The 17,392-nt window shown below is 37.2% G+C and overlaps 1 protein-coding gene across 1 annotated transcript in view; it reads left to right on the top strand.

The window, feature by feature from the left end:
* The window catches only part of ITGB8 (integrin subunit beta 8), a 104,336-nt gene that overhangs the window by 27,611 nt on the left and 59,333 nt on the right, over positions 1–17,392 (top strand). Inside the window, exons 2-3 of the mRNA XM_004604096.2 lie at positions 9,054–9,139; positions 16,438–16,609. Of these exons, the coding sequence (XP_004604153.2) occupies positions 9,054–9,139; positions 16,438–16,609 (258 nt within the window). The remainder of the gene's footprint in view (positions 1–9,053; positions 9,140–16,437; positions 16,610–17,392) is intronic.

Here is a 17,392-nt window from a genome sequence, read left to right as displayed (position 1 = left end):
GTCAAAACTTGGAAATTCGCAGTCAAAACTTGGCAATTGAGAGTGATTCAAACTGGAGGGATGCTGGGTACATTGGTGGTGGGAAATGTACACTAGTAGAGGGATGGATATTGGAACATTGTATGACTGTAGCTGTGTATTTCACAGTGATTCATTAAAACAATTTTTTTAAGTAACCTTTTCATCATTTTACTTGTTATATTAAGTTATAGAACATGTTACATTTCTGTGTAAATGACAGTTTTCAAAAATAAAGTCATGTACTAGCACACATCCAAAAGAACAAAAGCAACTGCTGTTGGAGAGAAAGGGACCCTTCTACACTGCTGGTGGGAATGCCGACTGGTTCAGCCCTTCTGGAAAACAATATGGACGATTCTCAAAAAATTAGATATTGAGCTCCCATTTGACCCAGCAATACCACTGCTAGGAATATATCCCAGAGAGGCAAAAAAGTATAATCGAAACAACATCTGCACATGTATGTTCATCGCAGCACTGTTTACAATAGCCAGAATCTGGAAAAAACCCGAATGCCCTAGAACGGATGACTGGTTGAGGAAACTTTGGTACATCTATACAATGGAATACTATGCAGCTGTCAGAAAAAAGGAAGTCATGAATTTTGTATTTAAGTGGATCGGCATGAAAAGTTTCATGCTGAGTGAAATGAGTCAGAAAGAGAGAGACAGACATAGAAAGATTGCACTCATCTATGGTATATAGAATAACAGAGTGGGAGACTAACACCCAAGAATTGTAGAAATAAGTACCAGGAGGTTGACTCCATGGCTTGGAGGCTGGCCTCACATTCTGGGGAAAGGGCAACTCAAAGAAGGGATCACCAACTATAATGTAGTCGAAGGCCATGTGGGGGAAGGGAGTTTCGGGCTGAATGAGGGCTAGAGACTGAGCACAGTGGCCACTCAACACCTTTATTGCAAACCACAACAGCTAATTAGAGAGAAAGAACAGAAGGGAATGCCCTGCCACAGTGACAGGGTGGGGTGGAGGGAGATGGGATTGGGGAGGGTGGGAGGGAGTCTGGGTTTACTGGTGGTGGAGAATGGGCACTGGTGAAGGGATGGGTTCCCGAACTTTGTATGAGGGAAGTATAAGCACAAAAGTGTATAAATCTGTAAGTGTGTCCTCACGGTGATTCACTAATTAAAAATAAATAAATTAAAAAAAAATAAAGTCATGTATATTGAAGATACCCATAATGTTTACTGGACCATAATATATATTAAGAAAAAAGAAAACTCCAAAGTTAGACCCCACACTTTATTCTGTGAGTACTAAATTTATCTGGTTCTGAGTGCTATTACCATAGTGCATGTGCTCATTAAGATAGGGCTTACTTTGCTGTTTATTTCAGTTTGGTTTGGGGGTGTACCCAGTGGTGCTTAGGGACTGCTCCCAGCAGTGCTGTGGACACCATTTAGTTGGAATTGCACCTCGGACTCTTACATGCCAAGCATGCACTCCAGCCCTTCAAATGATTTCCCTGGTCCGTATTTTGTTGTTTTTTGGAAGAAAATAGTTTTATATATTGAGCCAAGTTTATAATGATCCAATTTTAATATGCTTATATACTGATCCAATTTGTGTAGTAAGCTCAGTGAGGAAAGGGTTACTGCTTGGAAGAAGAAGTGTAACTGTATTTTTCACAAATAATTTGCCCTAGGAATAATGAGAAAATCTGTAAGTATTCATAGCAAGAACTATAATCTTGGTTTGTTTTAATTATCCTTTCTGCCAGATAACTGTGGATATCCTTTAAATCTTGTTGAACTTTTCTTAAGTATAAGATTTAGAGCAGAAAAATATTAGACATTTTCCTAAAATTTTCACTTGAGCTGCCTAGTTTACATGGGAAGATCTCAGCCTAAACATTGTTTTATTCTATAATGTTTTTCAGTTGATGTTAGTTTCTTTCTGTCCATTTCCTATTTTCTCTCACTTCTATAGGCTAAATATTCTTAAAATGATATTAAAAAATCATCTAAAACAGAATACCTGAGTGTTAGAATATACTTTTCTGATTTTTATATCTCTATCTTGCTGCTGATAATCTTTAGCATAGTTAATTCTGGAAAATGATTTTTAAAAATCAGATGAAGTCTGGGGCCAGAGAGATAGTATGGTGGATAGAGCAATTGCCTTGCATTTCACGTAGCTCACTTAGGTTTGATCCTATGCACCCCAGATGGTCTCCCGAGCATGGCCAGTAGTGATGCATAAGCTCAGAGCCAAAACTAAGACCTGAGCTCTGTGGGTGTGACCTAAAAACAAACAAACAAACAAACAAAAAATCAGATGAAGTCAACATTCACTTTGCAAAACATGAACATGCAAAGGTATTCTAAGAGACTTTCAATAATACACTTATGTATAGTCCCCAAATTGCTTATGTTTGATGTATTTGTGTGTACTTGCCTAAACTGACTTTTGAGTATTATTTTTAAAAGAAACTAAAGTCATAACTTTTCACTTAATATTTTGACATATTAGCTATATTATTCAAACTTTGTCTTTATGACTTAGAGGCCTTTTATTTTATAGATAACCAATTACATTTAAAACAAACTTAAAGGCCAGCCTCCAAGCCATGGAGTCAACCTCCTAGTACTTATTTCTACAGTTCTTGGGTGTTAGTCTCCCACTCTGTTATTCTATATACCCTAGATGAGTGCAATCTTTCTATGTCTGTCTCTCTCTTTCTGACTCATTTCACTCAGCATGAAACTTTTCATGCCCATCCACTTAAATACAAAATTCGTGACCTCCTTTTTTCTGACAGCTGCATAGTATTCCATTGTATAGACGTACCAAAGTTTCCTCAGCCAGTCATCCGTTCTAGGGCATTCGGGTTTTTTCCAGATCTGGCTATTGTAAACAGTGCTGCGATGAACATACATGTGCAGATGTTGTTTCGATTATACTTTTTTGCCTCTCTGGGATATATTCCTAGCAGTGGTATTGCTGGGTCAAATGGGAGCTCAACCTCTAATTTTTTGAGAGTCGTCCATATTGTTTTCCAGAAGGGCTGAACCAGTCGGCATTCCCACCAGCAGTGTAGAAGGGTCCCTTTCTCCCCACATCCTCTCCAACAGCGGTTGCTTTTGTTCTTTTGGATGTGTGCTAGTCTCTGTGGTGTGAGGTGGTATCTCGTGGTTGTTTTGATCTGCATCTCTCTGATGATTAGTGATGTAGAGCACTTTTTCATGTGCCTTTTGGCCATTCGTATTTCTTCCTTGGTAAAGTTTCTGTTCATTTCTTTGCCCCATTTTTTGATGGGGTTGGATGTTTTCTTCTTGGGAAAGGGCAACTCAGAGAAGGGATCACCAACTATAATGTAGTCGAAGGCCATATGGGGGAAGGGAGTTGCGGGCTGAATGAGGGCTAGAGACTGAGCACAGTGGCCACTCAACACCTTCATTGCAAACCACAACAGCTAATTAGAGAGAGAGAACAGAAGGGAATGCCCTGCCACAGTGGCAGGGTGGGGTGTGGGGAGATGGGATCGGGGAGGGTGGGAGGGATGCTGGGTTTTCTGGTGGTGGAGAATGGGCACTGGTGAAGGGATGGGTTCCCGAACTTTGTGTGAGGGAAGCATAAGCACAAAAGTGTATAAATCTGTAAATGTGCCCTCAGGGTGATTCACGAATTAAAAATAAATAAATTAATTAAAATAAAAAAATGGCAAATGGAGACATCAAATAATACATCAATAAAATCAATATGTGACAAAAAAAATAAAACAAACTTAAAGGGGCTGGAGTGATAGCACAGCGGGTAGGGCATTTGCCTTGTATGCAGCCGACCCGGGTTCTATTCTCAGCATCCCATATGGTCCCCTGAGCACCACCAGGGGTGATTCCTGAGTGAAGAGCCAGGAGTGATCCCTGTGCATCACTGGGTCTGACACAAAAAGCCAAAAAATAAAAGAAAATAAACAAACTTAAAGACACATATCTTCTCTTTCGCGGGGGTAGAACTAAATATCATGGATATGTTTATCTGCATGTTCATACATGTGTATATTCACATATAACCCATTTTAGTATTTAGTTTTGGTATCATTACTTAAAATGTTAAAAGTGCCTCCTATGCTTCATGCACCATAGCTGGGCATGATTACACTTTCTCATTTCATCTAATAGCCCTATTTTGATAGTGGTAGCCCTATTTTACAGTACAAAAGAAAAAAAAACTCAGAGAATCAAGAAAACAAGACTAAGAGCAACTGGCTGATAAGTTGCACTGCTATGATGATTTAGAAATTTGCTCCCAGTAATTATTTCAGTTGTGTTCATAGATCAAGGAATAGAATTTTTCAGGATGTATATTGTGATATGTGATATTAAATGCGTTGTTGATTTCTGTCAGAGCAGCACATTTCAAAACACTTATTTTTAAAAACAAATGTTCTTTTAAATTTTATTTTTTTACTGTGGAATCAGAGAGATAGTACAGTGGGTAGAGCATTTTTGTCTTGCACACAGCCCGACCTGGGTTTGATCCCCAGCATTCCAGATGGTCCTCCGAGTATGCAGGAAAGTTATTCCTGAGAGCAGAGCCAGGAGTAAGCCCTGAGCACTGCCGGGTATTGTCCATAAAACCCCCCCCAAAAAATTTTTTTTTTTTACTGTTACAGTAGGTAGGGTGTTTTTCTTGCAGTCCACTTCGTCCCTGGAGCACTACAAGGAGTGATCTGAGTGCAGAGACAGATCCCTGAGTGGTGTGAGCACACATTGGGTGTGACCCAAAAACCAAACAAAACTTTTATTGTCAAGGTCAAATGTTTTTAACATTTTAGGTAATGTTTGTTTACAATAGTCCATATGGCTTAGAAGTGGAGTTCCATAACTCTCCAAATCTGTGTTTCCATACTCTATACATGAAGATGTTGGGGCACTGAGAGAAAAATGAATCGGCACAAAAGGGGGTGCTGGGGGTGTATTTTTAAAAAGAATATTTGAAATATCATTTAATTTTGCTTATATTGGCTGGATCCTTTTATTAGGATTCATCAAAACTGACCTTTCTGGAAACACAAAGTACAAGAACATAAAGTATAAGGTGCTTAAAGCCACATACTGGACAGATAGCTGAACCAGCAGCTCCCAGTGCCATGGAACAGGAGGCACCACCCTGGGCACACCCCCCGCCTGGGCTGCCAGCCTGGGGGCTGCTGGGAAACCACCATGGGAAAGTGGCTCTCCTGTGCAACAAGGACAAGATGGTGAATGTACAAGGGTACTGAGGCAGGTGACAAACTGCCAGTATCTGTAAGGAGCACTCATGCTGTGGTATATGTACAGGTTATGGAAAATTTCCAATCTCACACAAGGGGCGGGTGCAGCCACGTGTCTGTGTGTGTGTGTGTTTATGTGTGTGTGTGTGTGTGTGTGTGTGTGAGTGTCTGTGTCGACAAATACATTCCTCAAACATAATAGTCCTGACCACTCTGTATAATTGCTGAAACTGACATGATATTATGTGTTAAGGTATTTGCTTAACTACATATTTTAAAATTTCTTTCAAGACAGTTTAAATACAGTCCATTACATTCTGCTGTCTAAGTGTGTTTAACTAAGAAACTCCAGCAATACTATTTGACATTATTTCCATGAAGTTCAACTATGGCCTTCCTCCAGGCCTGTAAACTCCTTAGGCCCACCTCTTCCATAGCCACTTAGGGCATCATTTTTCCTATAGTTGTATAGAATCTCAGAGATGACAGCCCTAGCACCTGGGAAGTGTTGACTGAACCAAAGTCTCTATTCCACTCAATCATCATCCTTAGAGTTGGAAGACAGAAGTTTGAATTAGAACATTGTGCAGGAAACAGTCAGAAAGCAGACTACAAAGAAAACAGAATTTTGTTTCTAAAGTTATTATTTACCACATGTGCTATGGGAGCAGGAGCCTGAATTGAACTTGAATCTGGGTTAATTCAGGACAATGTCAGGCAACCCCTACAAACAAAGTCCAGAATCTTATAATCTGTCGCATTCCTCCAGGAGTCTGCAATCTTGACTGCCAGGGCAAAAGTCCTACCTATTGAGTAGAAAGTTTGGTCAATACTAATGTGAAATAGACTTAATTCCATGGTCCAGTTGGGTTAAATTTAAAGGTTGGTAAAGGTCAACTTGGGTCTGCAGATGTACTTTATTTCTAAACCTAAATTGGTTTTCTTTCAGGAAACAAAACTAAAAAGGTCACCCCCTCTTCTGAATTCTTCAGGAATAAGCCAATTTTATAGTTTTGCAGGGTAAGCCAGATGGAAGGATTTTAGGCTACAAATTCTTTATAGCTAGTGGCCACATTGGTAAGAGAGGGAGCAAAAAGCATTGGTTATATTTAGACCTTGAATTTCTAAGCCATCGCATTTAGATCTGCAAAAGGTTTGGGATAGTATGTTTTAAAAGTTGATCAAAAACCTTGAGCAAAAGGTAGATTGGGACACAGGAGGGAGGCAATAAAACAGCAAGGGTGTCCGTGAAGGGTGTTTAGACTTAACTATTAAGTATCTGGTGAAATAGAAATGATGGGCTCACTGCCACCCCAGGGAATCCAACTCTGCCGTGTGTATACCTCTGTAGTCCCTAATGCCCACACCATATCACCCCTACAAACCATTTTTTTTGGTATTTTTTTTGGGGGGGCAGCACCCAGTTGTGCTCAGGGATTATTCCCAGGTCTGTCCTCAGGAGTCAGTCCTCAGAGAGTCAGGGGGCCAGATGTAGCGCCAGGGATCCAACCTGGAACAAGCACAAGCAAGGAAAATGCCTTACCCATTGTATGGCGCCAAGACACAAAATATGTTTACCCTGTATTCTAGAATGTAGTAGCAAGCCAAGAGAGAAAAGGAAAAGAGAAAGCCATTGGATGAGGATGGCTAGAGATCTTGTGGGCTCCATGCCTTTTCTACTCCTGTCATGCTCATGTGTGATTATGCACACACACACACACACACACACACACATGCGCGCGCGTGCGCGCACACACACAACCATGCATTATCTTCATTCATGCCTATCATTAAAAAAATTAAATACATGAGAAGAAATATGATGGTAGGGAGACATAGCAGATATCTCTGGCTCTGGTGAGCCATCTTTAAATATGCTCTTTTCCCACTGCGGAAAATCCTCACTACGCTTCATTGGTGCTTTGGTATTATTTTTCTTATGTTTATAACACAGCATGTTATTGCCTCCTTAATCTAGTTCCTTACTTGAAATGTGGGATGCTTCTAGCCAGAATGTGTATATTCTTTACTGGTCATTACTGGTCAGTGAAATGTCTGCAGCTGGAATACTGTGATTTCCAATATCCTTGGGAAATTTCATAGTACAGTACAAATTATAGAATGTATGTATCTTAGTCCATTAAAAATTCATGATTGAACAATCTGACTCTCTTTATCCTCTTGTACATGTTAAAGCCTATAGGTATGGACCTCTTTTAATGGAACCTAGTGAGTGGTGATCATGATACAAATATCTCCCATGCACAACTATTACTGAAATGCTATAAAAAATGTATAAGAATCTATTGAAAAGTATATTGATCATAATTGTAAAATTATCCAATAAGAGAAATGAAATTATATTAACTAAAACAACTCAGTAATTTCAACCATATTATTTCTAAAACACTGAATCAAACTATTAAATATATAGTTCTGATGGACTTCAAGCCAAAATAATATTAACACAATCAGAATTCCCAAGTTAGTTATTCTATGTGTCTATCTATATTGGTTACTATAGGACAGAATTTCAGGAGGACAGGTTGAATGAGTCTGACTCAGGTGATTGGCATCACTCTAGGGAGAATTTTTTGCTTTTGTTCAAATTAACCCTTATTTGTTAACTATTTTGTTCATGCTCCAGGTCACTTTCTGAACCTCGAAGCAGCCACAAGACACATTATAAGACACTTCCTGCCCATTTTCCATAATTACCACACCATATTTGATAGAGTTCAGACAGCAGGCAACAAATCATAGAGAGTTTTATATATATATATATATATATATATAACCCTATGTTATATATAAAATATATGTATATGTTTTATATACATATAACTCTATGCTATATATATATAGTAGTTATTGAGATACATATTGAGTCCAGCAAGCTATTGAGAGTGCGGACAGAGCCTGGCAAGCTACCCGTGGCGTATTCAATATTCCAAAAACAGTAATGATAGGTCTCATTCCCCTGACCCTGAAAGAGCCTCCAATCATTGGGAAAGATGAATAAGGAGACTGCTAAAATCTCAGGGCTGGGAGGAATAAAGATGTTCTGGTGCCTGCTCGAGTAAATCGATGAACAACAGGATTACAGTGATTCAGTGACAGTCTATCAATATTATCTCAGAAATACTATCATTAAATTTGGGCTATTGTTGAAACTGGGTCTGTAATGATTATTTTTATAGGACAAAAGCCTAGATCTCAAAACACTTAATTGTTTCAAATATTAGGAAATATAGTGAGATTTAAGCATACCAAAACAACAACAACAAAAAAGTTGTGCTGCAAAATTTGTGTTACATGCCAAAATAACTAAATTTACATTTTAACTGACTTTGTTTGTCCCATATTTGTAAAACCAAATAAGCCAAATAGTAACTATCTGGTAAATATTGTGTCTATTAGTTGCCATGAGCAGATTCACTGTCACTGTCATCCCATTGTTCCTCAATTGCTCGAGCAGGCACTAGTAACCTCTTCATTTGTCCCTGTCGCATGCTAGTGTAGCTCAATGATTTCTGCTTGCTCCAGTAATACGAACAGGAGCACGTTGTTGTTTCTGTTACTGTTTTTGGCATATCAAATATGTCATGGGTAGCTTGCCAGGCTCATGCCATGCATGAGCAGATTAATATTGCTAAATTATATGTACATAATATACATACCTAAGACTGTTGATCAGATTTCTTTACTTTTCAAAATACATGTTGGTTGATAGTTTCACATACTTCCCTATGAGAAAATAAACCATAACGCCTCATTTTATCCTCCATTACAGACGACAATAGATGTGCATCTTCGAATACAGCATCCTGCGCCAAGTGCCTCGCTCTGGGCCCAGAATGTGGATGGTGTGCTCAAGAGGTGTGCCTTTTTAAAAATTTTCCTCAACTTTCTTTCTAACAAGATTTCATAGAACTAATAATATTTTGTATTCTGAAGGTACATTGGGGAAAGAAAGGTACTGTTGAGCATCAGAAAAATCTTATTTGGGTTTTTGCTTGGAAATAGCATAGCTGACTGAATATAAAGTAAATTATAACTTTTTATTAGGAAAATTATGCTCATTTTACAATGAAGTGCAAACAGTTTTATGTTTTCCATCTGTTCTATAGAGAGAACAAAGTAATTGGCAAACACAGTGACTTTTGATAGGTCAGTGGGAAGATTTGCTACAGCTTGGGGCATTAGGTTGCATGTCCAAGTTATATGAATTTTGTATACTTGCTTATTAAAGGAAATCCAGATAATTTATTGACATAGTGCTTTTATTTTATTTCAAGTACTTGAAGATTAATTATTTCCTTGATTTGAAAACATAGTGTATCAGTTCCTTGGTTGCTCATTTTTGACTTGTGGCTCTCTTCATGAGACATACTCTGTAGAATACAGAATAATTCAGTGCTTACTGTTCAATAGATGTGTTTTTGTATTCTGTCAAAATAAATATTCCAATAGCAATTTTCATAGTAAAATGAGTATGATTTTAATGTATGTCTTTCTTATTTGGTTCTGTTGTAGTTTTGTGAGTCATTCCTTTGGTTGGTAACTTTCAACCAAAAGACCTATCATAATTTTTACTTAGTAAGCAATCTATTAATTTGTTTTCTTGTGAGAATGTCTAGATAGTTTAACTTTTATTTATATAGTTTGTGGGAAGTTGGATGAATATTTCTTTAGTAATCTTACTTGACATAAAGAGATATCTCTAGTTTTTGTCTTCTGATTTAGCTCAAAAACTATAGCTACCATAACCTTACCAACTTTTCTTACTTTTTTCCCTGATAGAAGAAAATAGAAAGATAAGAAGCAGGAAAAGACAATAGAGAAAGAAATTAGGAAAGAAGTAAATGATGCTCACTAAATAGCAGCAATCAAGTCTGAAAGTTAGTGTCCCTCCTACAACTTGCTTCCTTGATACGTTTTGGGTTCTACCAGTAAGGAAGTCAGATATCATTCTACAGTAGGAAATGCTTTACTAGAACTTAAGAATTTTAGTTCTAGGTTCTAGGTAACTAGAACTAGAGTTCTATACATAGGACAATTCCAGAATTTCTGGGACCAATTTCATCTCTTCTTAGGAGCCAAAAGAGCAGACAGAATTTATTCTATTCTTCAAATCTTTTTCTCAGTTCTGAAACCTTGATTTTGGAGTTTGCATCTATGTTTTTCTTCTTCAAGAATGTTTCCTGGCTTGTTATGTCCTAACTCTCAACCAGTATTCCATTGTAGATATTAATGTATCATTAGGGAAGGTCCCTAAAACATGAAGTTTGTGCTAATTTGTTGTCAGTTACTGAGAACTTCAGAGAATCTAGTTAGGAAGAACTTCAAAAATGGTTAAGAAACTCAGTGGATAGTCACATATAAAACCAGCTATATAGACTGTCAGGCTCCAAAGGTACCCCTTCTTTGTTTCTTGCATCACTAGCACTAACAATTAGGAAAGTCACTGTTATGACAATAGCAATTGTCACTTTCATCGTGGAAGGGGGAAACATGAGTAGTCACATGTGGTCAAATGGAAGGAGGCAAAATAAGGAGGCAAAGAGGAGTAACTGCTAGAGAAGCAACTAGTGTTAGACTACTTTTTCCAGAAGGGAATTCCAGGAAGCCTTCGGAAACCACTTGGTTCTTATATCCAAAGTATTCTTCTCTGTAGTGCAGGGTCATCTAATTTGTTTTGAAAAAAGCAGCACTGAATTAGATGAATTTGCGTTTAGATCCCAGAATCATTGGTTTCTAAATTATAAACTTGGACATATTAGCCTAACCACTCTGAACATCGCTCTTCCCTAGTTGTAAAGTAAAAATAAAAACTGCACCTATGATGCTGTTGTGAAGGTTAAATAAAGCAGATCAAACTGCCTAAGAATGGGAGTACTGGTCTCCTCAAGCTCCACAGGTTTGGCCCCCTGAGCATAGTAAGCCATGAGCACTGCCAAGAGTAGCCCAAAAACAAAAACTAAACTAAGATAAAGAATGGGAGTTTTGATTATAATTTCTTGGGTAAGATGCCAGGGTAACTCATTCAAATGTTTAAGAAAGTAAAAGAACTAAAAGAACTTCCACAGAGGAAGCAGGAGGTATTAGAACCCAACCACCAGTCACATCATTAAGAAGAGGAGCTGTCCACAGCCCACAGGCTGACTTGATATCCTTGAGAGAAAGAAAAATTAATTTTGGAATACAGTCCACCATGAGGCACATATGCAACTGATTTCTTACTCAACCAAAAAGGGTGGGGAGAGAGGAAAGGCTAAGATGATTTTGTTCTATTTATGATTATCAGATAAATGGTAACAAAATAAACCTAGTTTATATAATGTTCAATGCTGGTCACAAGTTAAAAAAAGTTAGATAGGGCATATTCAGTTTGCTGTGAATTCTTATGTTGCATGTTAATCTGAAATTCTACACATTTTTCTCTTTTTCTCTATGCCACTATAAGGAAATGACTGGAAAATACTAAGGATGAAGATTTAATCCCAATTACCTCGCACACTGCCTCACATTCCTTTGTTACAGGGGATCAAACCCAGGGTTTAAGAGTTACACAAGAGCTGTAACACTGAGCTACATCCTGATTTCTTACAGTTTTCTTCTAACATATATGCATGCCTTGACAAGTTTTGAGATCTTCTGTTATTCTCATGCTTATATGAAGGATACAGGGTGTGACTTTGGAACATAGTTATATAAAAATATATGAGGGGCATTTATTGTCCAAAGAAAGATGACGGATTTCTTTCATTTCTATGCAAAGTGCTATCTTTGAAAGTCAGGAAGATTCAGAAGTGGGTAGGAGAACTAGCTTTTCTCATTTATATATCTTCATATGGGTATGTTAAATGGATGAAAATAACTGATGTAAAGCCAACTGGAGTAACGTCCACTTGGGCTTTCATTTTCAAATAGGTTTTAGATGCAGCTCCTTACAACCTGAATTTTCTTACATATTTATTATAGAAAAAAAAAGAGAGCAAGACTTAAGAATTAGTAGAAATAAAATGACAAAACACAAATAATTAAAAGGGTGTGGTTTCAGATTCTTTCGTTTATTACAAAGTGGAAAGTAGGCCACCGTGGGTAGGGGTAGGATTCCGTTCCTTATTCTGATGCCATGGTCTTTTCTTCCCTTTTCAAATCTAATTGACAAATTGGCAAAGATTTTCTAACTTAGTTTTTTTACCCTGGAATAAAAACAGGCATGCTGATTCAGACATTGCAAAATAGTTGAGACAGAGGCCTATTTCAGCAAAAAAAAAAAAAAAAGAAAGAAAGAAAAAAAGAGTTGACATTTAAAGGTCAAATGGCATTGCTTGATGTATAGAGACAGAAATTAACCACACGCCTATTCCATTCTGTATATACCAAAAATGAAATTCCTGGATGAAAAGGAAATGTTGAGGTTTTTGTACTTCATTTCCTTTCCAATATTGAAGTCTTTGGGTTTCTACATTTTTAGAATTCATTAGACCTTTGTGTGTTTCTTCTGAAGTAAAAGAGCGAGCATGGAGGTACCAAGACAACATGCCCTCGGTATTTCCCAGGCTCCGAGCCAGATAGAACCCCGCTAGAAAGCCTGAAGCATTCTAGGGGAAACTAGCATATCAATATATATAACTTTTCTGTAAGAAAATCCAAGTGACTTATTAGACTAAACCTTACACTTGATACCTCCATGGGGTCATTACTAAAAAATGAATTTGAATACAAGAAATTAGGGATTTAAACATTTTAAGGTTCAGAATGAAATCTAATTGTATAGCAAAATAAATTAAATGTCTCTGCGCCCATGAAAGCATGTTACAAAAAGATGACTGAAAATCTTTGTTGGAAAGGACAATAAAGACAATATTCTCTACTGTCTTTTAATCATATTAATATTGTATGTATACCCCATATTTTAATTTTTTTGCTTTTTTGGGTCACACCCAGCAATGCACAGGGATTACTCCGGGCTCTGCACTCAGGAATTACCCCTGGTGGTGCTCAGGGGACCATATGGGATGCTGGGAATCGAACCCGGGTTGGCCGCGTGCAAGGCAAATGCCCTACCCGCTATGCTATCGCTCCAGCCCCTATACTCCATATTCTGATTCAGCATCAGGTCTGTAAAGTCACTATCAGACATTCTTCCTTTGTGTTGTTTTCTAGTCATCCAAAACGTAATAAGTGGGTCGGGGATGTGACCCAGTGGTAGAGCATATCCCTTGCACATGTTGACCCCAAGTATGAGCCATAGTACCACCAATAGAAAATAAAATGGAATAACATAGAAACAGATCATGGGCTCTGTTCTACTGTCTTTGGTTTCTCAGCCCCCATGCTATAAATTGAAGCACTGTAGCACTGTCGTCCCATTGTTCATCAATTTGCTGGAGTGGGCACCAGTAACGTCTCCATTGTGAGACTTGTTGTTACTGTTTTTGGCATATTGAATACGCCATGGGTAGCTTGCCAGGCTCTGCCATGTGGGCAGGATACTCTTGGTAGTTTGCCAGGCTCTTCAAGAGGGGCGAAGGAATTAAACCCAGATTGGACACATGCAAGTCAAACACCCTACCTTCTGTGCTGTCGCTCCAGTCCAAGTATAAATTGAAAGAGAAATTAAGTGAAAACACTTGCACGAATCTTTTAATATTATCTGCCACCATCCCCTCTTATTAATCACCATGGACCATCATCCTCGCCCATGGAATGGATATGACTGGTGATCTCATATCCAACCATTATTAAAATTGATAATCTTCTTTCTCCACAATGTGATGACATTTTGTGATTCCCTTAAGTTTATTGCCCATAATAATTACATTACCTTCTAATGACTGCATTCAAGAATTATCTGTTGAATCTTTGATGACAGATTCTGTCTATTCCAGTCAGTGTCCTTGGCACCTAAAACACTATTATGTCTGAATATTCAATCAGCACTGTTTGTTTAAATGATTAATTTATTGGAGATCCAATGATTTGAAATGGTTGCAATCTAATGATTTCAAATTGTTTTCATCTGGATTTCCAGATGAAACAGTTTCTTTTTACTGAAAACCAGATGAAAACAGTTACTTCCAGGAAGATCACTGAGCAAATATCCAGCTGTGTATAAAAATAACACTCCCTTAATATTAAAAAGATTTTATTTTCATCAACTTGATTTACAATTTGTAATACTGTCAATAATAGTGTTTTCATGCATCTAATATTCCAATACCATAACCTGTGCCAGAGTTTCTGTACCTTCCACCATTATTTCAGGGTTTCTCACTTTACTAACCTTTCCTCAATATCCCACTACCTAAACACATCTCACTACCCTGGAAAGCTCCATCTGATCTGTCCTTAGATTCTGTTACTTTTGGACAGAAGTACAAAAGTACTTCTTTTGTACTTTTGAACAAAAGTACAAAAGTACTTGTTTTTCCCTTACTATGTTCCTTTATACCCTTCTTATAAGAGAGATCGTTCTGTCTCTCTCCTGGCCTGGCTTCCCTCAGCATGAACCCCTCAGAGTGGCAAATTGCATGATTTCATAGTATTCCATTGTTTTTACGTATTTTCTATAAATATATATACATATATATATTTGCTTTTTGGGTCATACCCAGCAATGCACAGGGGTAACTTCTGGCTCTGCGCTAAAGAATTACTCCTGGCGGTACTCAGGGGACCATATGGGATTCTGGGAATCGAACCTGGGTCGACCGTGTACAAGGCAAACGCCTACCTGCATGCTATCACTTCAGCCCCACGTATCATATTTTTTTTATATTCTTTTATACAGAGTTTGGGGGCATTTGGGTTCGATTTTCAGAAATGGGATTTCTGGGTTTTGTAGAATCTCAATTCCTAAGGTTTTTTTTAAATATAGATATATTATTTTAAAAATAAAGGTTGAATCAGTCAAATTCCCATTGCCAGTAGGAGAGAGCTCCTTTTCCTCCACATCCCCACCAACATGGTTTATTCTCACTGTGATATGTGCCAGACTCATAGTTAGGAAGTGATATCTCAATTTAGTTTTTAATTTAGGTTTTTGAATTTTCTGGTAACCAGTGATGCTGAGTATTTTTTCACATACTTATTGGCAATAGGCATACACCTCCAAAATTTTAGATCAATATTATGTATAATAAAACATTTGCTTCTACTTTCAATGTATTTCTAACTCTTGGGGAAATGCCTGAATGGTTACATACAATTAAAAATAACTTTTTTATTTTCAGTCAAGATAAGTTAGATTTTATTTCATTTTATTTTGGTTTGTTTGTTTTGTTTTTGTCTTGTGCCTGGCTGTGCTCAGGACTTACTTCTGGCTCTGTGCTCAAGAACCACTCCTGGTGGTTGGTGTTCAGTGGACTATATGTGATGCCAGAGATGGAAACAGGGTTGGGTGCATGCAAGACAAGAGACTTACGCACTGTGCTATTTCTTTTTCCAAAATAAGTTACATTTTAAACTTGTGCATTAATTTCAGGTTTGTTGGGTCGCTATGATATATCTATCAATTAGCCAATGTTCGATGGTCATGGAGGTTTTAGGTTCACTTAAAAAATCAGAGTTTAAGCTACAACCTCATAGCTTTCAACCCCATTATAAACATCTTACCTAATTTATGGAATTGCTTACAGGGTACCATATATATGAGAAATTTTATTTGAGGGCCACAGAAATAGTGCAAGGGTTGTGGAGCTGCCCTTGCACATAGCCAACCCTGGCTCAACACTTAATTAATAAGCATGTGCTTTCTAGGAATTTATTTTCAGATTCCTAACATAATAGCATATACTTAACATACACCTATGATATTTGGAACCACCTAGTGGTCTATTTTGGCTATCTTTCCTAATGGAGAAGTCTACCTGAAGTAAAATATATATAAATAATTAAATTGGTATCATTTTAGAATGATCAGTAAACTATATTTTAAATACTTGGTGTAAATTTCCCCCTTAATATTAATTTTTTTCTTTTAAAAACACTTAGAAACTTAAGCTTTATATAAGACAAGTTGCAAGCTTTTTATAGGAAATGTACGTTTATAGTGAATCATTGCATAATTTCTGCAATGTTACAAATGATTTATCTGCCATCTTTTTTACATTTTTTGTTATAATTGACAGCAAAAACACATCACTAATTTTTCTTGTTTTAAATAGGATTTTATTTCAGGTGGCTCAAGGAGCGAACGCTGTGATACTGTTTCCAATTTAATAAGCAAAGGCTGCTTGATTGATTCGATAGAATATCCATCCATACGTGTAATACCAAGTGAAAATGAAGTTAATACGCAGGTGACTCCTGGAGAAGTGTTGCTCCAGCTGCGTCCAGGTTTGATTATTTTCAGTTAAATCTATGCTGATATTTTATTTTAAATTACACCCATTTTTCTTATTTGTACTTATCATTCTGCAGCAGGCAGTTCTGTTGGAGTAGAAATGACAGTAGACTCAGATCAGTATATCAGAATTTTAATCATGATTATTCCTACAGCTATCTAGCTGTGTGGCCTTGAACATTCTCTGCAAACCTGACCACACTGTATTATAATTGTGTTCCCAAACTTGATCACATTGTAGTATAATTGTCTTCTGACTCCACTGCCAGCTCTGAAGAAAGAGAGTATGTTTTATTCCATTCTGTTTCTTCAATGCCTGGCACACTATGGGAAATATTCCATGAGAACTATTGAATTTATACGTTGATCAAATAATTTGTAGGAGATGTAAATTAAGTTCTTTGTTATGAACTTTTTAACAAAGCTATAATTCATAATTATGATCATTTCCTTGTGTTGCTTTTGTGGCATCCCATAAAATTAACCTATAACTTTTTATTCCTTATTTCCCTTGTAGTGCTCTTATGTACATTGTATTTCACAAATTTCGCATATGTTGTGAACTTTTAGATATTACTCATTTTATTATCATGCTAGAGAATTCCAGACAAGCTGCATATGATAAGTTGAAGCAAACAGCCATCACTCAATTAGATTCATTTAATTTCTGTAGTATGTGATAACCTACTCCATGCTAAAATGTATGTAATGTAAAATGTATGTAAGGATAATGAAATAATTAAGTTTCATTATTTTATCCTGGGTGGTCTTATGCT

The sequence above is a fragment of the Sorex araneus genome, chromosome 1 (genome assembly GCF_027595985.1).
Source record: "Sorex araneus isolate mSorAra2 chromosome 1, mSorAra2.pri, whole genome shotgun sequence".
Taxonomy (NCBI): Eukaryota; Metazoa; Chordata; class Mammalia; order Eulipotyphla; family Soricidae; genus Sorex; species Sorex araneus.
The sequence above is the reverse complement of the archived record's forward strand: the minus strand, read 5'-3'. Positions and strand labels throughout refer to the sequence as shown.